Source organism: Crotalus tigris, unplaced genomic scaffold (assembly GCF_016545835.1).
Source record: "Crotalus tigris isolate CLP2741 ecotype Arizona unplaced genomic scaffold, ASM1654583v1 scf7180000018517.1768243, whole genome shotgun sequence".
Classification (NCBI taxonomy): Eukaryota; Metazoa; Chordata; class Lepidosauria; order Squamata; family Viperidae; genus Crotalus; species Crotalus tigris.
This window is the reverse complement of record NW_024097052.1, coordinates 380,620-404,606: the sequence shown is the minus strand read 5'-3', so window position 1 is coordinate 404,606 and position 23,987 is coordinate 380,620. Positions and strand designations below refer to the sequence as shown.

The following is a 23,987-nucleotide window of genomic DNA, read 5'->3' as shown; positions in this document are numbered from 1 at the left end:
GCCTCCAGGCCTAGAACAGCCCGCCGGAAGTGCGTGGATGTCACTTTCAGAAGTCCATTCTAGGTTTCGGAGGCCTGGAGGAGGCGTCCCAGGCCTAGAACAGCCCACAGGAAGTGCATGGATGTCACTTCCGGAAGTCTATTCTAGGCTTCAGAGGTCCGAGCCTGCATCCACGCAGAGAACCGGATGTTCAGGTATTTGAATCCCACCACTGGGTGAGTTGCACAGACATCTCCACAGTAAATCTTCATATTTTCTGCATAATTATTCAATAGCACGTCCATATTAACCTTCTGGCTGGATAAAGGAGCCATACCATGCTATAATATCATTTGGCTTGGGATTATGGCTTATCTGTAAATCCTACCCCTCTGGTTTGTAAATGAGGCTTTTGATTTATTTTTGGTCTTTGGGGGTGGCTAACAGTTAATAAAATGCCATATATTCCAATTCAGTTTAATTGTAGTCATAGACCAGTAGAGAAAATAAACAGAATAAAGCTTAAGACAGAATTAAAATACATTTATAAACTAATCTAACATCTATATGTGAGGTCCAGGATGTAGCCTCTACTATATCAAAATGAAAACATTAAAATTATATTAAATATGATAACATCTAAAATTACATCAAAGTAACAGTATCTAAAACAATTAGTATCAACAAAGTAAAAGTATCTAACATTACAACGAAGTATAATTGCAAAGAATGCATTGGGGAAGATTAAATGCCAAATAAAATAAACCCCTCTCCCAAACAATTAAGATTTAAAACCTATACTAACTACTCATCTAATAAACGAAGAACATCCCATGGGCTTCTGCTAATCTTGTAACCCTATGCCGGGAAATAATGTTGTCTGAATGCATTCAGTTAGGGCTTTTTTAAAATCAAACCATAGTTTAGGGCAAAGGGTGAAATCAGTCATTTGGTACTTATGACACTTCTTAAGACACTCTGCATGAAAACAAGTCGGAGTCCTTGCTGAGTAAATATCGTGAACTGGAAGAGTTTCCACTTGAAATTAGATTTCTAAATTGCATTCTTTGAGTACAATCTGTTTACTTAGAAAAATGTTTTAGAAGCAAAGCCAAAGATACTCTCTTTTTTTCTTGTGAAAGTCAATCTGGACTTATTAATTCCAGTAAATATTTATGGCTCCAACCATGGAATTTCATATGGATTGGAATTCCCTTCCTTCCTTGCTTCTTTTCTTATTTCTTTACTCAAGAAAATTGCAGACTTTTTGGCCTGGGGAAGTGACATCTGCTTTAGTCATGTCTGGCTTATTTTTTAATCTTAATTATGGGGAAAGAAGAGACCTGGGTTCAACCCACTTAGGAGTTTCTGGAACAAGAGTTTAAAAAATAAGATGTACCCATGAGTGGGTGACCAAAACTCTACCATGTGTTACTAGACATGTAAAAAAAAAGATGGGGCTGTCCATTGGGCAATCAAAGGCATCTTCTTGACTTCTTCTATTTCCATCCATCGATGCTTCTGAATTCCACCTTCAGTCATGGAAATTCACTAGGGGTTATTTTCCAGTTGGGTCTTATTTTTTGGGAAATACGGTAATTGCTTCTCCAACTCTTTCGATGGTTTTGTCTTTCTTTCAGATGTTCCCCAAGGACATCACCAAAGTCTCTTACAAATTACAGGGCACCCCTGTCAATTTCAACATCTTTCATCAACGACCTCTTGGTGTTAGTGAGACCCAGTTTGTCGCCCCACTCAGCTGTGGGGTCACTGGGTAATTGGTGTTGGATGATTATGCAATCGGCTTAGTAATGGTATGATTCAAGGGGGTCTATAGGTGTAGATACAAATTCAAGATGGTGACTGCGACCATAAGATCTTGATCACCACCTTGATTTTTTTGACCCTCCTCTTGTTGATGTCCTTGGAGTTATGTTTCAAGAAGGAGAGAAGAATATGCTGCTTTTTGCAGCTCTTGGTTCTTGTCCCAGGTGAGATCATTCCACACAATTCATCTTTTTTTTTTCTTTTGTAGTTCTGACTTTGGAAAGCCTGCCCTTATAACCCTTCATCTCAAGCCAAAATCTGAGAAACACCGAAGGCGTCAAGTACACAAAACCCCTTGTTGGCTTGGGTGGACTATAAAAAAAAGAGAGTGGGGTGGAATGGAATTTTAATTTTAAACCAAATGACAGGCAAGGTCTACCTTTTGACTGGGGCCAAACCACAAGGCCAAGTAGTGTAGGAAATCCATGCTTTGCATCTGGATTCTTTCAGACTGGGGATTTCCAATGATGTGATGTACGTGAGGTGTGCTGAGCTAAAGGATGGTTGGAACATAATATACATTATAGCATTATAATTGTTAATTATTGTCTTCTGTTCAATCATGTCCAATTTTTGAAGACTGCAGGATACGTCCTTGTAGTTTTCTTGGCAAGATTTCCGAAGCGGTTTGCCATTATCTGCTTCCTGGGGCTGAGATAGAAAGTGACTGGTCCAAGGTTACCCAGTCAGCTTTGTGCCTTAAGGGAAAGACTAGAAATTAGGGTTTCCTGGTTTCTAACCTGATGCCTTTTCCACTACACCAAATTAGCTGTCTGGTATTAATGACACAGTATTAATTATAGAACAGGAGTGTTGTAGGTGTGTCATGCCAGTGTCCTGCAAAATGTTAGCTATTCTTCACAAATAGATGGAAAAGGACTGGTTTCTGTTCAAACCATCACCTATGACATGGCAATGTTTTATTGAATAGTTCAGCAGCCTGACATGTACAAGCAGGAGGAGGAGGAGGAGGAGGAGGAGAAGAAGAAGAGGAGGAGGAGGAGGAGGAAGAAGAAGAAGGAGGAGGAGGAGGAGAGGAGGAAGAAGAAGAGGAAGAAGAAGAAGAAGAAGAAGAAGAAAAAGAAGAAGAAGAAGAAGAAGAAGAAGAAGAAGAAGAAGAAGAAGAAGAAGAAGAAGAAGAAGAAGAAGAAGAAGAAGAAGAAGAAGAAGAAGAAGGAAGAATACATTTATTTATAAAAATGCTTCTAGTCTGAAAGTAAAATATAGGTCACAATTCTTCTATTGTTACTTTGACTTTTTCCTGGATAAATTATACAAATCTGAGAAACAACAGTGTTGTTCCTTGGACTGATTTTTTTTACTGTTAGAGAAATCTGACAGCCTCAAATCCTTAAGAGGCACTTCCATGCCTCTCTTGCGAAGTTCTTGAACAACTCATAAATACATACAGAAGCCTCCTGGAGAAATCTCACTAAGTTTCATTAATCTGGAAGAATCCATGTGAGATCTCACAAGATTTTGTGGATTATCAAATGTGTCATGGTCAGCATACCAGAGGAGAGGATGGGACCTGAAGACAGAAAGTTTTGCCATCTCCTGACCGTGTGTGTTGCCTGTGTGCAGAATGCAATTCCTTCTATGCATCAGAAACCAGAGAGTGAAGCCGTATTTTATGGTAGGTAAGTTTAAATAAATTAAAAAAAACACACACCTAATCTAAACTAGTAACAACCTACACTGCTAAACAAGAGAGACTATTTGCAAGCTGATAGTACAGATAATCCTCAAGTTACAACCGGTTGCTTAGCGACCATTTAAACTTACAACCGATCCAAAATTGGGAACTTACAACCTGGATTCAAAGTTTCGATGGTCAGGTCCCCTCTGCAGTCATGTGACTAAACTTCGAGCAGTTGGCAACATGGCTGCCTTTCTGGTTTGGAACAAAACTGCCCCTAGCGAACCACTGATTTGCTTAAAGACCACAATGTTCACTTAACAATCACCACCACCATAAAAAAGGTCATAAAATCGCTTTCATATGGCTGTCACAACAAACAACCATAATGGGCAGGTTCCATTACGACTGTATGTCGAGGTCTACCTGTATTATCGTGACGTGAAATTGCTAGAGCCTGGTTTGAGTTTAGAAGTAAACATGGTTGAGTTCTAGTTAGTACTTTAATATGAGAGTACCGGGATATTCCAGAGCTCTGAGCTAAAATAGGGCCTTGAAAAAACATCTCGGACATCAATCCTCGGCCATTTTTGTCCTGCTGCCAACACCACTGCACGGACGTGTCCATGGACTCACCGAGATTTGAGTTCAACTCAAGGGCAGCCTATTTTTTTCCCCTCACATTTTTGCGGCCGTCGAGATGGTCAGCAACAGTCCAGTGACTAGATTGATTCAGATGAAACCTAAAGCACCACTTGGTTTGTTTTCAACATTTTCCTCCCAATTTTTCAAAATTGCCTCCCACAGTGGCTTGTATAAAGCAAACCCTGTAACGTTGCATTTCAAGCAATTTTTTTTCACTCTAAAAACAACAGTAAAACTATCTCACAAATCAGGCTGACAGTTATAGAAAACCGTTTAACATCAACAATAAGCCAGCCATTCAAACCAGAAAATTGGCCCAACGTTCAAAATAATAACTCAGCTACAACTGATGAGGAAAATCTTATCCAACTTTCCGTTAAGTGTAACTTTCATACGGGTGGGTGCTTCAGTTGACCTTAAAACAATCAGTTTTAGATAGGAAAATGGCACCAGAATGGAAATAGGACTCAATTTGGTTAAAGTGAGAAAAATAACCAGTGTGGTACCTCTACAGTGGGGGATCTGAGGTAGGCTGGGTTCAAATGCTTTTTCCTCTTTGTTTTGTTCGACACACACTAAAAAAAAAAAAAAGCTAGAACATCTATTACACTGTTGAAAGAAAAATCTTCATCAGGGTCCAGTCCAAGCCGGGAATAAGCAAAATGGAGACTGCTTTAGAAAAAAGGTTGTAGTTTATTGAAGAGGAAAGCCAGACAGAAAGATGGCTCTGGGAAAGCTGACCACATGTTGCTGGAAGTGGTTGGTTTTTATATCTTCTGGGGCTTTTGAGGTTGTTTCCTGTTCCTGTTTGAGGCTTTGTGTTACCTGAGTCATGTATTTTGATCTGAGTCTCAGTGGCTCCAACCTTCCTGAATGGATTATTACATCTGCATTTCTAAAAGCTGGTTTCTGCTGAGTTTCTGCTTGGGGCTATTAAGAAAAACCGAGCTTGCTTTTCCGCCTTTAAAATCCTTTATATATATTCTGCCTTTTTAATATTCCCCCAAATATTTTTTTTCTCTGGATTCTTCCCACAACACCATCACGACGGCCCTATAGACTCCTTTTATCATACAGGTAGTCCTTGATTTATCACCTTAATTGAGGCTGGAAATTTTAAAGAGGGTCGCACAGGACCAGACCCAATTTTACCCAAAACCAGGATGTAAGTAGCTTTTGGAGGGTCCGTTGTAACTTTGAACAGTTGCTAAACGATTGCTCAGAAGTAAAAAAAACAACCTGTGCTTTTCCCATAACTCTGTCCGGAATTATTTTCAAAGTGCCCGTAGTCTGTGGGGCACCTCACTAGCCTTAAAGATGTGGAGAGCCTAGATGAATGTCATGAGGCAGGCCATTCTAATAAGTGAGGGGGGGGGGCTACCTCTAAAGATTAACATTGGGACATGTACTTTGTTGATTAGATGTTTACCGTGATGAGAATGTCTGGTATTGGTAGTTCATGTCCATATTTAGGAAGAGAGGCACTTTTGTAAAAGAGACAAGCTAAGAACTGAAGACTACTAAAAAATGAACTTTCTCTATAATTATCTTGCAATGACAAAGGAATTTGCATATTCCAATGTCCCAAGGTAGAAACCCCCACCCACCAGTATAGTGATATAGGGACTATGCAGCCAGATCTCTTATCAATAGGATACTTGAAGATAAGGACAGATAGTATACAATGAGCTGGTGAAGAAGTGCAGAGGGAAAACACAAGTACGTTAATAATAATAATAATAAAGTTGGAAGGGACCTTGGAGGTCATCGAGTCCAACCCCCTGCTCAGGCAGGAAACCCTAAACCATTTCGGACAAATGGCTGTCCAGTCTCTTCTTAAAAATTTCCAGTGTTGGTGCATTAAATGCTTATAGTGGCAGGTGGTTCCACTGGTTAATTGTTCTCACTGTCAGGAAGTTTCTCCTTCGTTCTAGATTGCTTCTCTCCCTGATTAGTTTCCATCCGTTGCTTCTTGTCCTGCCTTCAGGTGCCTTGGAAAATAACTTGATTCCCTCTTCTTTGTGGCAACCCCTGAGATATTGGAAGACTGCTATCATGTCACCCCTCGTCCTTCTCTTCATTAAACTAGACATACCCAATTCCAGCAGCCGTTCCTTATGTGCTTTAGCCTCCAGTCCCCTAATCATCTTTGTTGCTCTTCTCTGCACTCTTTCTAGAGTCTCAACATCTTTTTTACATCGTGGTGACCAAAATTGGATGCAGTATTCCAAGTGTGGCCTTACCAAGACCTTGTAAAGTGGTATTAACACTTCACGTGATCTTGATTCTATCCCTCTGTTAATGCAGCCCAGCACTGTGTTGGCCTTTTTGGCAGCTGCAGCACACTGCTGGCTCATATTTAAGTGATTGTCTACTAGGACTCTGAGATCCCTGTCACAGTTACTACTATTGAGCAAGGTACCCCCTATACTATATCTGTACATTTGGTTTTTCTTGTGACGTGCTCAAAAGTGAAACACCCCAAAAGCAGAAGGTAGGTTTGAACTTGCAAGATGTGCCTTCTTGGCATCTGGAATCTCTGAACAATGAACCTTGGTCAAATTAGTCTGACAGAGCAGAAGTGTGAAGACTGAAATCAGATGGTCTAGGAATCAGCAAACTGAAATGGACAGGAATGGGTCGCTTCAGAGGAGCCTCCGTTTTTTTATGGTAGATGAGAAAATTATAAAAGAAATGGGGAAGCCTTCATTATTAACACAAGTAAGTGCTCGGATTCCACATTCCAAACCACGGAATGATCTTGATTCAAATCCAAGGAAAACCAATCAAGAATAGAAGGATTTAAGTCTCTATACATGCAGAGAAAGTGGAAGACAAACTACTCTGCGGAGACCTGCAACATATTAGAACTAGGGCCATCAACACTAATTATAGGAAACTGGAATATAAAAGTTGGACATAAAATAACATCTGGAATAATGAGAAAGTTTTCCCTTGATGTACGAAACCAAACAGGAGCCAAACGAGTAGAGTTCAGCCAAGAAAAGTCAGTGTTTACAGCAAACACTGTCTCACAAACATCTAAAAAAAAATTCTGTACATGGACATCCCTGGATGAACATCAACATTAAATTGACAGTGTACTCTGCATTCAGAAATGGAGAAACTGTTTATTCAGACTACATCTTGATTTTTTTTTAACACTTACACACCCACACACTCACACCTACACTGTGGCTGTCCCAGGCCCATTTTATACATTGTGTTAAGTCCTTGAAGCGAAGGCGAAGGAAAAGGACACATTGCTGTATAACAACCTTTTATTGTGCATCCAGTCAAAACTCCAACAACGAGCAGAGGCAGGCAGGCCTCCTTTTATATGCCCAGATCCCCGGACAACATGATTACATAATAAGGCACTTTTCGCGCCTTGCGCACGCGTGCAAAGCTGGCACCACTCAGTCTGGTCCCGGGCAGCTTTTGCAAAGCCCGGGACCCTTGCAACGTCCCGAGCCTGCATTTGCAGGCTCAGGACACAACACATTGCATAGTTGAAACATCAAGATCCCAGAAGAAAATCAGGGTAGCCATTCTCTCAGCTGAATAATATCTGTGATCAAGGACTTATCTAGAAGACTCTCAAGGGCAAACTGGGCACCTAAAATGTGATGGGTGAAGCTATTGCATCACTTTGCCATAGAAGCTCTTTGGGTGACTCTGAGCAATTTCCATTCTCTCTCACCCCAAACTTCCTCATTGAGATATTGTTTTGAGGACAAATGGAAGGAGAGTGTGTCAGGTATATAAATACAGATATAAGTAAGGAAATTAAGGAGGAGAGGGGAAAGAGGAGAGGAGAAGAAGGGGAAAGGAAAGGAAAATGAAAAATAAACATGCCCATTTCAATGATAATATACCCAGGAATGGTACACAATGGTATTTTCTCTTTCTTCGTTGGTTGATTGATTACATTGGTATTATTCCTTCCCTCTGGAAGTTAAGGGCAGTGCATGTGTGGGAAAATGTTTGGTTACCCTTCTCCAACATATAGCTTGTATTTCTTTCCTTCCTTCCTTCCTTCCTTCCTTCCTTCCTTCCTTCCTTCCTTCCTTCCTTCCTTCCTTCCTTCCTTCCTTCCCTTCCCTTCCCTTCCCTCCCTCCCTCCATCCCTCCCTCCCTTCTTTCCTCCTTCCCTTCCGCTTCATTGCATCCTACTCTCTAAAGCAGTGGTTCTCAACCTTTCTAATGCCGCGACCCCATAATACAGTTCCCCATGTTGTGGTGACCCTCAACCACTTCATCACCAGGTGCCAGGGGCGTGGCCAAAGAAAAGGGGGGAAAAATGGCGGACAGCCTTGTTTGGCAACCCCTGTGAAATGGTCGTTCGACCCCAAATGGGGTCCCGACCCACAGGTTGAGAACCACTGCTCTAAAGTAACCACTGAAGTCATTCTGTGATTGAGGCAGCATGTATCTATAGATAAATACAGTAAAAATAAAGCTCTCTTTTGAGGCTCTCTTCAGAGTAGCAGCCTTGTGAAGGAGGCTAAGCTGAAAGACTGTGACCATTCCATGAATTCTATGAGCAAAGGAACCTCAAACACAGCTCTCTGCAGTCATGGTGATGCAGGAAGTCAGTAGACATGGGTATGAGGTGCCAACTCTTTTGTGGTTGGAAATAGCAAACATGAAGTTTCCAACCTTTTTTTTTTTTTTGAGGCCATGGATCATTTTTAAAACGTCCACAAAGAGCAACTTCTGTCCAGATAAGGAAACTCCCTACTTAAAATCTGCTCAAGCTGCAGAGAATTCTTACTCCAGTGACCTCTAAATCAAACTGATTAAGCCGGCCAAAATATTTGGATTTTAATGAGCACAGCCGTCATGTAAAATTGAAAATATGCAGAGGCCAATGGTCTAGATGGGAACGGAGCAGTTTTGCAAGATTTTTCACCCAGAGGAGGAGGAGGAGGAGGTGAAGGCTGGGATGGAAGGTTTAAAAAGAGAGCAATCAACTAGTTTACTCAGTTGATTTTAACCAGCGGTGTAAAGAAAAGCAGCCAGCAGGTGATTCCAAACGGACTGGGACAGTCCCCCTCCTGAACCCCAGCAGGAGAGGAAAGACATGATAGGGGAAAATAGAAAAATTGTACCCAAAGGGGGGAAAGGTTAGAATCTACTATGCTACTAAAACCCTCGTTCCCATAACTTTTAACCTGGCAAAACGGTGCATTGTAGGGCAAATAATGTATGTTGAACCAATATACCTCAAATGAGCTAACTAGGACCCACGACTTTTATGGAATTGAAATTTGGATGAGAAGTGAAACGTCTTCAAGAAAAAAAAAAACAAAGAAAATCCAGGCACCTTCAGGACAACCATGAGGTGGATGATGGGAGAATCTCCATAGAAATTTAATTTATGACGTAACACAAAATGCCACAGCTTGTTTTCCGTGCTGTTGTTTGACTGTGCTATACAGTTCAACCCGAGCTGTTTTCAAGGCAGAAACATCTCTGAATCGATCCCAACTGTTCCAATAAAGGCAGTACATTGGTTGTCTACTTACAGTAGTGGCCAAAATTGTGGAAACCTTTTGGGAAAAGTGTATTTTTGAGGTTTGATGGCTAATAATACCACTTTTTTTGTTTTGGAGTAGTATCATAAAATTATATATCAATGGAAAGATAATTTAATCAAGAATGTAATGCAACACAGTTTGTTCAATTATCTGTACTGTATTCTATGAAAAGTTGTAGCCAAATAACCAAAGGAAGCACAACTTGCTTAGGTTGATATCAGGTAGCTTTCCTTCACCTGATTGTAGCCAATGAGCGTGAGTGTTTAGAGAGCCAATCGGGTGTCATCTTGTTTTGGCCACGAGCCAATCAGATCACAGTAGGATTCAGTTATCGATGTCATGGATTGAAGCCGAGAGGAGGACATTTGTCAGTGGGTTATGTGATCGCTATCAAGTTGGTTGGGTTTTTTTGGGTTCTTTCATTGAGTGAGCTTGTAAAACGTAATAAAATTAAAGTCACGGTGCAAAGAGTTGACTGGTTGCCCAGAAAGCAATGCAAAATAGTATTATTAAGTGAACAAGGCTACAGTTATAAAGAAATTAGAAGAAAAAGGGGTGGAAACTTAACCAAAGGTGGCATTTCTACTGTACACTTTTCCCAAAAGGTCTCCACAATTTTGGCTACTGTTGTATCTACAAAATTCTGTGCGCCAAGCAGGGCAAATTGCACAGTAAAACTGTGGATGAGATGGAGAAGAAAAATACCCAGGATTAATTTGTTCTTAAGACATTGTCTATGATGAAAAAACTTTTCCTATTTCTTCAGGCTTCTTACCCTCCTTGTCCTCACTGACCAATATAGGACTTATACATTGACAAATTAAATGTTTGCATGGGTTTCTTTTTTTTCTTCTTCTTTTTCCCACTCCTTCTCTTATTGACACCTTGTGTGTTGCATCTTTTCAATTGTAAGCTTGGAAGCTGAGATTTAGACCTCAACTTACAATTAAGACCAGAATTGTCATTGCTAAGCAAGGTGGTTGTAAAGCAAGTCATGCTTGATTTTAGGGTCCTTTTTGTGAATCACGTGGTCATTAAATGAATCTGCTTCCCTCATTGACTTTTCTTGTCAGCAGCTGACTGAGAAGGTTGCAAATGGTGAATCCCTGACCCCAAAATGCTGCAATCATCTTAAATGCATATTCAGTTGCCAGGTGACCAAAGTTTGATCACATGACCCTAGGGATGTTGAAATGGCTATAAGTCACTTTTTCAGTGCTATCATAACTTCAAATGGTCACTAATGGAATGGTTGTAAGTCAGGGACTACCTGATTTTGGTAAGTCAATCTGAGAGACTCTTGCCCCCCTTTTTCTTAGCACAGATGGGCTCAGCGTGTTTTCGCTAAGCAATCGCAGATGCCATGAAAAGCAGGCAAATCCATAAGAAAAACGTATCAGCCTGGTTTATGCATTGCACTAATCACAACTTGTTTGAACACGCAATTAAATAAATCACAATTGGCCAGGATTACGTTCAGTTCAGCCATGCCCACAATTCAAGATGGTGGAGATGGCATGACGACATCGTGTCTGCCATCTTGCTGGTTTTAGCGCCCTCTGTGGATGCCGCTTCACGCATGTTAAAATATAAATAATGGTTTAAAAATGCTCAGGGCCTTAGCTTGATGCTCACGTTCCCTGTGGATTCTAAACCATTTTTATGGCTTGGGGTGGTATTTTTCAACCTTGGCGAGTTGAAGATCAGTGGAGTTCCAACAGACAGAATTCTCCATCCATCTTCAAGTTGCCAAGATTGAAAAACATTGTCTTAGAGCGATACAGGAACTCAGCCACTAAGATTTGTTTAACCAACCTTATCTAAAATATATCTTGGCTTAGTTCAACATATGAATCCTGCCAAGGCCTTTTCCCAGGTTAATTTCAGCACAAACTTCATCCTTCAAAGTTTGGGTTTTCAATTAGTCTATCCTCTCCTGGCATATTAAACATCTCCTGGACATAATCCCCAGCTATATTACCTAGCCAGGATGACAGGATGGTGGGGTACCATTTGGCAAAAGCTGCATTTCAACACATTTCAACACATCCCGGCAGCTAGGTAATATTTCCATGACTGTCTTTCTTACTTTAATATACAAAATCCAACCATTTGCTAGAAACTGAAACAATGACAGTCAACTTCAGGGATTATGTCATGCATGTTAACTGTACATATTTTCTGCATGGTTGAGTTTCCCCGCTTAAGTTGAAAAGTAATGTTGTCTAGGATAGATTGGTTACTGGCTGAGATACATAGCCAAGATTAGCTATCTCTCTCTGGACCTCAACTTTGGCAGCTTTGAGAGATGTGGACTTCAACTCCCAGAATTCCCCAGCCAGCATGAGTGATAGCTTGATCTTTGCAAGGTGATAGTAATTGCAACCGACGACTGGGAAGATGCCAGCATGGGAGCTGAACTTGAAAAAGCTGGAAACCAAGAGCATTGTCAGAGGGAGGGAAGGAATTAGTGCTGGACAAAGAGTAGGTAGATCAAGACTGAAATCAAGACTGAAAGAAGAAGGGGTCAACTTATTTTCCAAAGCACCAGGAGGCAAGATAAGAAACAATGGATGGAAACTCATCAAGGAGAGAAGCAACCGAAATCTAAGGAGAAATTTCCTGACAGTGAGGACAATCAACCAGTGGAATAGCTTGGCTCCAGAAATCGTGGGCACTCCATCACTGGAGGTTTTAAAGAAAAGACTAGATAGTCACTTGAGCCTGACACAGTGTCCCATGGTCATGTGATCACCATTTATGACCTCCTGTTATTTTTCCCATTGACTACAGTGAAGATTGTAAAAAGTAATCACATGACTGCAGGCCCAAATCATGTGATACTCTGACGGCCACAACTACAAAGACTTGTCATGTCACGTTCCCCCCCCCCCCATCCAACATCATTGTAGCTTCGAATGGTCACTGAATGAGTGGATGTTAAACAACCTACCTGAACTGTTTGGTTTTAGATATTTTTATTAGAAGATACATTTTTGTAATGTTTTTTCTGGATTTTGCTCTTGAATTTTCTTTTGTAAAAGGAAGTCCTAACAACCCAACAACAAAGAGCAACAAAGATGATCAGGGGACTGTAGGCTAAAACATATTAAGGAACGGTTGCTAGAATTGGGTATGTCTAGTTTAATGAAGAGAAGGACGAGGGGGGACATGATAGCAGTATTCCAGTATCCCAGGGGCTGCCATAAAGAAGAGGGAATCAAGCTATTTTGCAAAGCACCTGAAGGCAGGACAAGAAGCAATGGGTGGAAACTAACCAAGGAGAGAAGCAACCTAGAACTAAGGAGAAACTTCCTGACAGTGAGAACAATTAATCAGTGGAACCGCCTGCCTCAAGAAGCGGTAAATGCTCCAACACTGGAAGTTTTTAAGAAGGGACTGGGCAGCCATTTGTCCGAAATGGTGTAGGGTTTCCTGCCTGAGCAGGGGGTTGGACTGGATGACCTCCAAGGTCCCTTCCAACTTTACTATTATTATTGTTATTGTTATTGTTATTTTATCCTTAGGAACCTCTTTCATACTTGCCCCTTTTTCAGGTTTGTCTTTTATTTCCCCCCCCCCCAAGAATATATGGCCACCGTATCTATATGCCAACCCACCATCGTCCTTTGCCCTCTTCAGCATGAACCTCATCCTCCCGCTGTCTACGGGAGACAAGCTCTTCTCTAAAGCAGCCTTCTCAAGGACAACTTCAAAAGGACAGCTTTTCAACATTTTCATGAGACTTGAAAAAAGCAGGGCTGTTTTTCCAGATGGATTTCCCAACCCTGCCGCCCCAGTGTTTTTTTTCTGGACAAAAAAAGCTTGCCAGGAAACCCTGAAACCCACGACCTCACAAGATTCCATTTAAATAATTCACGGTACTGCTTTGGATGAAATGTCTCTATCTCTCTGGTTTTTCAAAATACCATAGCTGGGATGAAATTTTATTCCTGCATGGCCCTGGGAACAACTGCCTTCATTGACATTGATGTTCCTCCCAACCTCATTTTTTTAACTGGGGGAATGGCTTGATGGACAAGGCCCAGTGCTACAGGTTGCGACGACATCCAGATCCCATTCTCCTCCTCCTCATCTTCTGGTTCAAAGAAGCAGCTGGATCGGATCGGGTCTGGGTGCCTTGTCTTGTTTTTCTTGGCACCAGATACCAGGCCCAGAGTTGCAGAGATGGATGAGCTAAAAGCAATAGGTGGACAACTCTGGATTCCCCTGGGACGAGCTACGACTGACTTCACGGGATGCAGTCGAGTGGCTAAACTGTTGTAGGATTTAAATTAGGATGAGGCGGTGAGGATGGGGGAATGGAAGAGAAGACATGTTGGTTAGGCAGATGCAAGTGAGACAGATCAGAAGTATTCTATCAGTTAACAATTGTGCAGTGTTAACAACCCATGGTGTTTCTTGAAAGAGTCTGAGATCGCCTGAAGCTTACTATATAGCTCACAAAAGCTTATGCCATTTAACAGATCTGTAAGTCCATTGCTACCAGACTCCTGAGAATTTCATGGACAGTCCACAAAACAAACCGAGCAATCATTGAAGAAATCAATCCACTCAAGACAGAAAAGTCTCAAATTATCCTATTTGGCTATGTAATATGAACACCTAGGTCTCTGGAGAAGGCTCAGTTGCTGGGAATGGTGAAAGGAAAGAGAAAAAGTGGATGACCAGGAGCAAGGTGGATGGATGGACTCAATTACAGTGTGATAGATACACCATTGGAAAATCAGGTTAGAGACAGATCTTCATGGAGAAAATCTATCTCAGTGGTTGCTAGGAGAACAACTTGATGGCATATCAATCAATCTTTCCAAAGTCTCCTCTTGGCAGTGTATGAATGCAGCCGCTTGACTTGCAAGTAATGTGTTGAGTCATGTTGCACGAATAGAGATACCTCTCAAATTTGCACTCCCATTTGTTTTTAGTATGCCCCATCCTTCATGAAAAAACAGCCCCAACAGATTAACCTTGTCGAAATGTGGTCTTTAGCCAAAACAGTGCATGCTGACTCTTTCCTGATGTGTTGTATGTCTCCTTTTGGTGTCGGATATCCACGACCTAATTTGCCAAACTGGGCTGCGGCAAAGGCAGTCCCGAGGGGTCTTTTCCAACACTCCTATCTGTAGATGCCAAAATCTGAATTTTCCAGATTGCAAAGCCTCTTCCATCTGCAAAATCTATTCTCCTAGGTAGCGAAGCTATTAGTTTATTATCTATTTTATTATTATTATTTATGTTATTATTTATTCCAAAAGCTGTTATTTCTTCTTGGTTCAGGATCCAGATTCTACAGATGTTTGTCTTTGTCACATATTAACACTCAACTTGAGCCCCTTGGTTTGGACTAGTACTTGGCAACCTTATTAAGCACAGGCTGGGGATGAATTTGCAACCTCTCACTTTTATTAATAGAGGCAGCGTCACTTTGCCTATCTGTAGGAACCAGCTACCTCCCAACCATGCCAAAGTACTGTCACAGAAGGCTGTAGCCCGTGTCATCCATCAACTGCTTGGTGATAGCTTTTCCTGAATACAGCAAGAACGTGTCATCACCAGGTTCCTGGTCATTCAAAATAGCGCAGCTGTTCTAAATTGAATATAGCTTAGGGTCCTCCATGATGGATGACACATTTGCATTAGATCACATAACATGTTAAGTCAAAATGCATCTGTTTTGGGTTTGGGCTTGCCCTACTTTGTGAGCTCAGCTGTTCTGGGTTGGAAACCATGGCTTACAACAGTAATATATATATAACAGAACTGTACTTGGGCTGAGTGGTACACTAGAATATGCTCAAATAGTATTGGGTAGACTCAGCATGAGTCCTGGATTTGGTTTCAGTTGCCTTTCACTCAAGTGTAACAATAGTGGACAATACCTATAGAATTGAACTGTTGGGTCCTTGGTAGGTATGCATGCATTTATCATTTGAATGTATCTGACTGTCCACTTGACAAATGTCTTTGGGTAGCTAACGAAGAATTAAAAAAAATAGAAATGGATTAAATCAACTGAAAAAACAACCCAACTGATCATCACAAAACAATACCTAAACCAAAACAACTGTAGGGGCTCACTACACAATGCATCTTATTTCTTGGGGGGGGGGGACAGGTCTTTGTCACCTTAAGAAAGGCCAGGCAAGCTGAGCCATTCAAATCTTGGGTGATGTGATGGTTCCTATAGCAGACACTGTGACAGAAAAGGCCCACTTCCTGTGACACTTCAGATGTCACTGCTTAATGGATGGGTCCTGCATTGTCAGACACAAAGAATCAGGACCATTCATGTAGATTGCAGCATAAACAATTGAAGCATACATGCAAGAAGCTGGTCAACTAATGGTCAGTATTAAATTGGCAATAGATAAAGGTCAGTGGAATTCAAAGGGGCTGGACTTGGATCTCTTGTGGCAATGTAAGGATTCTAAACTGATGATGTGTTTTACTCCGCCTCTCCTCCCCCTCCCAGCTTCTCATACACATGTGCCATTTCTATGAGAACAGAGAGGGAGAAACCATGGGAGACAGACAATCTCCCAAACAACCAGACTTGTGTTGAAATGATTTATAGCAGTATGAATGGCATCTGGATGATCATTGGGAGCCTTGGATGGTAGCTCTTACACCTTGTAGAAGATCTGCCTTGGTCGAAAATGTCTACATCTTCCCGGGTGAAATTATGGCTGAATGATTTGTGAAACGAGTGTCACAGTGTCCAGTTGCCAATTGATATTCATGGATGTGTTCTGCCAGTCTTCTGCTTCAGTGGTTCTTAACTGAGATGTATCATGAGTTGTTTCTAGTGTGCCATGAGATTTTTATCTTATTTAGATAAGATAAGGTAATCTTTATTGTCATTTTTTACTGTGGGCACAACGACACACATCAAAAATGAATTTTAGTTGCCCGCTCTCAAAGCGAACACATACATGACACACACCTAAGCATACTACATATAACATATACATGCTATATACAACATATGTATAGACCTACACCCCTACATATACATAATATATGAATATTAAACACTGTCCATCTTGAATACATAACGGAAGGAGGAAGCTTCAGAGTTCAGAAGGTTTATACTGCATGGAACGAATCTGTGGCTGAATCTGGATGTTCTGCTTCGGATACCACGGAGCCCCCTCCTCCGAGAAGGTAACAAGGAAAAAAGGTTGTGAAGAGGATGGGTTGTGTCCCAGACAATCTCACAATTGCTGCTCAAGCAAGCAATTTCCTACATCCTAGGTCAACCTTGGCTCTTTTATGACTCGTGGACTTCAACTCCCAGAATTCCTGAGCCAGCCATGCTGAGGGAAAGGGAGAGGTTTCCAAGTTGAGCCATGCTGGCTCAGGAATTCTGGGAGTTGAAGTCCACGAGTCATAAAAAAGCCAAGGTTGCCTACCCCTGGCCTAGGTGTATAATTTAATACAAATGGGGTAACTTCCCCTTGGACCACGTCTTACATGTTTAAAAATATGACTAATAATTTCTGGTGTGCTGTAGAACTACCGCTATAGTCAATATTGTACTGTGGATTTATTGTTCTACCTGTTTGCCCTACATAGTGGTTTCCCCAGGTTTTACTGTACTGAAAATAGATCCGTGTTGTGTCTTCTTTGACTACTGAGTCTTTTCTTAAAATGCTTTGGAGGGATTTTTTTGGGTTTATGGGCCTATAGAGATGCTGAGGGATTATAAGAAGCCATCGATGGTTTCTGATAAACTTTTGATGGACGGAGGAGTTACTGTTCGTGATCCCACAATGGGAATAACAGTACAATGCATTGTGATCCCACAATGGGAATAACAGTACAATGCATTGATCGTACTGCCCCGGTGGCTCACTAAGGTATTGCAGACTCATTGAGAAACAGAACAATGTATTGAGCCTACTGCCCCCTGGTGGCTGCATTGGGTATTACAGATTTAATTTGGAAAATATATGTTGAAGCTATACTGTATATTCTATGACTGTAATGAGGAGTTGATTTGATTTGAGCCTGTAAGTTTTATTGTTCTATGATGGCACACTGAGGTATTGCAGGCTGATTAGGAAAAATAGGGCAATGTAATACAATTAATAGGATTACAGCCCTGCCACTCTTAGCTCATTAAGGTATTCATAGGGTAATATAAGTCCATAAACATTAACTAGCAGTCAGAAGATATGATGAAAACCCCTTATTTATGCAATACATGGTCAGATTTAACCATAGTTTTAATTGGGAAATTGTGAGCAACCTAGAGACCAAGCTAACTCCAAAAATGCTAGAGAAAAGCCTGGCATTTAGACAAATCTAACTGTTTGGAAATTACTCCTTAGTTCTAGGTTGGTTCTCTCTTTGATTAGTTTCCATCCATTGCTTCTTGACCTGCCTCCAGGTGCTTTGGGGAATAGGTTGACCCCCCTCTTCTTTCTGGCAGTCCCTTAGATATTGGAAGACCGCTATCATGTCACCCCTCGTCCTTCTTTTCTCTAGCCTGGCCATACCCAATTCCTGCAGCTGTTCTTTATATTTTTTTTGTCTCCAGGCTCTTAATCACCTTAGTTTCTTTTCTTTCCACTTTTTCCAAAGTTTCAATGTCTTTTTTGTAATGTAGTGACCAAAACTGGATGCAGTGTTCCAGGTGTGGTCTTACTAAGGTTTTATAAAGTGGTAACTAAGGTAAAACTTCATGTGATTCTATGCCTCTGTTTATACAACCAAGAGTTGTATTAGCTTTTTTGGCTGCTGCTGCACACTGCTGGCTCATGTTTAAGTGATTGTGCACGAGAACGCCAAGGTCCCTCTCACAGTTACTGTTTTTGAGCCAGGTTTCGCTTCACCTGTACTTGTACCTTTGGTTTTTCCTGCCTAGGTGTAAAACCCTTGCTTTTCTTCACATTAAATTTCATGTTGTTGGGTAGGGCCCATTGTTCAAGTCTGTCAAGACCTTTCTGGATCCTGAGCTTGTCTTCTGGGGTGTTGGCTATTCCTGCCAGCTCAGTGTCATCTGCAAGTCTGATGAGTTCCCCTTCTATTCCCTTATCTTTTTCATTTCATTTCATTTGTCTGAAATGGTACAGGGTTTCCTATCTGAGCCGAGTTGGACTAGAAGACCTCCTAGACCCGTGGTGGCGAACCTATGGCACGGGTGCCAGAGGCGGCACTCAGAGCCCTCTCTGTGGGCACGCGCGCCGTCGCCCCAGTCCTGGGTCTTCAGCTGGGTTTGATAAAACCTTTTCGCTTTAGGCCTCCACCACCGTGTGCAAAGAAAAAAAAGGTTCAATCAATCAGTCAATTTCAACTTCTTGCGGGAATAAAAAAGATCTTGCAAAGTTGGAATTGATTGATTGAACTTTTTAGTCCCACCCAGTCTGCCGTTACCACCGCAGCCGATGGGCCACACCCACCCAATGAGTTACGCCCACCCAGCACCCGACAATGCATAAGTGGGTTTTGGGTTGCAGTTTGGGCACTCAGTCTCTAAAAGGTTCGCCATCACTGTCCTACGTTCTTTCCAACTCTGTTATTCTATTATTTTGGTAATGAAATATCTGCAAGGGAACAACCAAACTCAGAAAGCACCAAAGACTTCATTAGAATATTGTAGATTCAGTGGGGAAAAAAGATAAGTGATGGGTCATTGTTTCAGAGATACTTGCTAGATGTTTCTCAACGCCTTCAACGATGACAGAGTTTCAAATTCAGGGTGAGATTCAGAGATACATCTGCCTTAAAAGTTGAACTGTATAATGCAGTCAAATATCAGGGGTTGACCCAAGTGGACCAGAGGAAATTATTTATGATATTCTGTATTATGTCATAACTTGTTTTATAAAGCCATTTATAAAATTTGCCCAATTTCAACTGCACAGGATTCATAGATCCCAGATTTTGGATACATTCTGTAAGTTAGCCCATGTGACGTTCAGAAATTATTCCCCTATGATGCGCTGTTTTGCCCAGTTAAAGGTCACAACAAGAGTTTTAGTATTATATAGATCAGTGGTTCTCAACCTTTTTAATGCCGCGACCCCAACCGGTCGTAAGTTGAGGACTACTCAACTGGTGCAGCACCGTTTGCAGAATGGGACTTTTGGCGGGCTCAGAAAGGCAGAGACAGCCTGGACAATTCCTATTGGCTTTGGAAAGCCAATAGAATTAGACTCTATTCAAGAGAGTCTATTCTATTGGCTTTCAAAAGCCAATAGAATAAAAGGGAGTAGCACAGCTAAGGAAAGGGAAAAGGGGGGAAAAATGGCGGACTGCGTTGTTTGGCGACCCCCGTGAAATGGTCGTTCGACCCCAAATGGGGTCCTGACCCACAGGTTGAGAACCACTGATATAGATTTAACCCAAAGATTTCTGCACTCACTGCTATTTTCTCTTATTTTCTGTGTACAGCAGTCTGAAATTCTTTCACTGATAGATATCTTTATATGCTTTATAACTGCCATAGATTAGTTTAAGGAAAATACATGTGCAAAATACACATTGCTCTTGGATAATAGAGGACAGAGTGAAAATAATCATCTTTGTTGCTCCTCTGTGTACTCTTTCTAGAGTCTCCACATCTTTTTTTACATTGTAGTAACCCTCCCACTTGAAATACATTACCCTTCTTAAAAAAAAAAAAAACTTGTTCTAAGACAGTGTTTCTCAACCTTGACCATTTTAAGGCATGTGGACTTCAGCTCCCAGAATTCCACAGCCAGCAATGCTGGCTGTGGAATTCTGGGAGTTGAAGTCCACATGCCTTAAAATGGTCAAGGTTGAGAAACACTGCCCTAAGAGCAGTTTCCACTATTTGAAGCATTTCCTTAACATCTCATCGTTGCCATGGTCCCCTGCTCCTCCTTTGTAAACAGTTGCAGGGAATGCTTTCTGATTGGCTCCTGCAGAGTGTGGTTGCCTGGCAACCTCCTAACGTGTGCTTAGCAACCTTGCTGATAACAGAAAAGCTGCAGGGAGCAGAGGCCAAGCGGAAGAGAGACGGTGAGTGGAAGGTGCCAATTTAGGGGAGAAACGCTTTCCTCTTTCTACCCCAATATCCCAAATCATCTAGAGTCATCGTTCCTTCTCCAGCAGAACATAACTGTAAAACTTTTCATCTTCGAACCCAGGGTTTCTCAACCTTCGCAACATTAAGATGGGTGGACTTCAACTCCCAGAATTCTCTTGACTGCACGCTGGCTGGGGACACCTGGGAGGAGTTGCAGTGCACCCATCTTAAAGTCACCAAGGTGGAGCCTTGCTGTTCTAACCTGCTGTCTGTCTGATTTTATGTTTTTAGATGTTTTTATATATCTATTTTTTCGAGTTTTGTACGCTGCCCGAACTCTACTGGAGTTGGATGCCTAGTAAATTAATAACAATAACAGCAGCAGCAACAACAATAATAATAATACAGAAGTAGAATTTAGCTCTGGATTATTTTCATGAGCTCTGTTTGTGGCATCGCTGAAGCTATGAGATATAATCATCATCATCATCATCATCTTGCGACGATATCTGTAATACCATCAAACATCCACATCTGCCTATCCCAGGTCCTTGGTAAGGACTCAATAGGTAGACAAAATGCCAAATCCAGTCTGAACATCTGGCTGACTGTGCGATGATCAATAATAATAATAATAATAGTAATGTTGGAAGGGACCTTGGAAGTCATCGAGTCCAACCCCCTGTTCAGGCAGGAAACCCTATAACATTTCGGACAAATGGCTGTCCAGTCTCTTCTTAAAAACTTCCAGTATTGGAACATTCACCACTTCTGGAGGCAGGTTGTTCCACTGGTTAATTGTTCCAACTGTCAGGAAGTTTCTCCTTAGTTCCAGGTTGCTTTTCTCCTTGATTAGTTTCCATCCGTTGCTTCTTGTCCTGCCTTCAGGCGCTTTGGAGAATAGCTTGACTACCTCTTCTTTGGGGCAGCCCCTGAGATATTGGAACACTGCTATCATGCCCCTCCCTCGTCCTTCTCTTCATTAAACTAGACAGACCCAATTCCAGCAACCGTTCAGCAATTTATATTGCTTCCCCCCCCACACTTCTTTTTTTAAAATAACTTTTATGGAAGAAGGTTTTCAACAGAATTAAACACTTTTGAATTAAAGAAGAATAAAGAAAAGTAATAAGAAAGCAAAAAGGAAATATAGAAAAAAAGGAAGAGAAACGATTCTAAAGAAGTGACTTCTGATCTTTTTAACAGCTGTTATAAATAGATTTTTATTTTATCTTCTCTCTCTACGGTAACATCATAGTTTCCTTCTTTCTATAAGCTGCCCTTTCTAATCATCGGCTCCATAAATCACAAGTTCACTTTTCTCTTTTTTTTCCCCAGCAAAAAGTCCATAAGAGGTTTCTAGTCACAAATAAATGTAGTTACTGATCTTTCTCTAATCAAGCACATTAATTTTGCCATCTCTGTCACCTTCATCATGTTGTAGACATCTTAAGAGTCTTTCCATTTTTACTCATAGGAATCTCGCAGCAGGGATCATATAAAAAATAATATTCTGTGACTCATTTTTAATTGGCTGTCCAGTAATCCCAGTTAAAACAACAACAACAAAAAAAAACAGTTTGGCTTCAGCTGAAAATTGATCTTTAAAATTCTTTGTTATCTTTCTATGTATTTGAACCCAAGGTTTTCTGGCTGTTTTAGAAGTCCATTAGGTATGATAAAATGATCCTTTGGGATATGTTTCCAACATAAAGTTGAAATACTTTTACACTTTCTGGAGAATGTTGCTTAGTTTGTGATTTTGCGTCCCTTAAATTCATTTCGTCCTGATTTTGCATGATGTGTCAGTAGCTTTTTTTTAATTTATTTATTAATAAAATTTAAATTTAAAATTTTTGCCTGCTTTTCTCCATACACACATAGCTACACACCCACACACACCCATGCGCACACACAGACAGACAGACAGACACACACACACACACACACAGTGAGAGAGAGAGAGAGAGAGAGACTTTTGGTTTTGCATACTACATTCCTGAATTAATGCATGTTTAGACATTCTTTTTACTAATCTGCTGATCTTTTGATAAGAGAACTGAACTGCAAAATATAGAAAATAAACAGATTTCTCTTCCATTATTCCAACTGAGCACGCCAAATTTGACCTAATGATTAACAACAGCTTTGTCTTGAATATACTGCTTGCCATTAAGCTGATACGTGGAAGAATATTGGCATGTCACCAGTTTCCCATCTGTACTTAAATGAGGCAAGTTTCATGTTTGTAAAAACAAGGTTTCATATTTTCCTTATGTGAAATATTTAATAAGGCCTGTCAAGGAACAAGGAGGAGGAGAAAGAGGAGGACGACAGACAATGATGGGTTTGCTCATTTGCAAGATGGGTTTATTAAACAAACTAAAGCTACAAACCATAATGTCAATAAACCATGGCTTATGCTTTTCTTGTTTTGTTTTGTTTTTTTGCAGCAGGAAACAGTCATGGCCACTCTGAGTGTAAAGCCAGGCCAGAGGTTCACGCTGCCAGACTGGCATACCAATTCTGACCTCCTCTCAACCAATGCTCAGCGCCAACGCTCTGCTTCCCACCAGATCAGGCAAGAAACCCGGATCCTTCGCAATGAAACAAATAATCAGGTGTGCAAATGCTGGCTGGGAAATTTTGGGAGTTGAAGTCCACATGTCTTCAACTTGCTAAGGTTGAGAAACAATGCTGTAACTGTTCCAGGGCATCTGTGAAAATGTGCATGAAATGAATATGCTGCCCAAAGTCGCTCATTTGTGAGATGGGCAGTATATAAATTGAGACTAGACTAGACTAGACTAGACTAGACTAGACTAGACTAGAATAGAATAGAATGCATTGGAATAATTAGAATAGAATAGAATAGAATAGAATTAGATAATAGAATAGAATTAGATAATAGAATGGAATAGAATAATAGAATAGAAAAGAATTAGAGAATAGAATAGAATAGAATGTAGAATATATAGAATAGAATAGAATTAGATAATAGAATAGAATAGAATAATAGAATAGAATAGAATTAGAGAATAGAATAGAATAGAATATAGAATATATAGAATAGAATAGAATAGAATAGAATTAGATAATAGAATAGAATAGAATAGAATAGAATAGAATAGAATAGAATAGAATAGAATAGAATAGAATAGAATAGAATAGAATAGAATAGGCCAAGTGTAAAAAGACTTTGTCTCAGTGTATATACAAACAACTAAGTAATATGATCATAAGATACCAATAGGAGAAGGTAGCAGAGAAGATTTGAAGGATAATAGTAATGCAGCCATACTACATGGGTAAATATCTTTAGACATAATTACTGTGG

The 23,987-nt window shown here is 40.7% G+C and overlaps 1 protein-coding gene across 8 annotated transcripts in view; it reads left to right on the top strand.

The window, feature by feature from the left end:
- TEKT2 (tektin 2) overlaps nt 1–23,987 on the top strand; it is a 76,937-nt gene that overhangs the window by 33,159 nt on the left and 19,791 nt on the right. For 6 of the 8 annotated variants that reach the window (XM_039353343.1, XM_039353345.1, XM_039353344.1 and 3 more), the window contains one exon: nt 23,104–23,271. In XM_039353343.1, coding sequence (XP_039209277.1) covers nt 23,104–23,271 — 168 coding nt within the window. Of the gene's footprint in view, nt 1–20,478; nt 20,644–23,103; nt 23,272–23,987 lie in introns of those variants that run through there. The other 2 variants (XM_039353346.1, XM_039353350.1) reach the window with 2 other exon arrangements.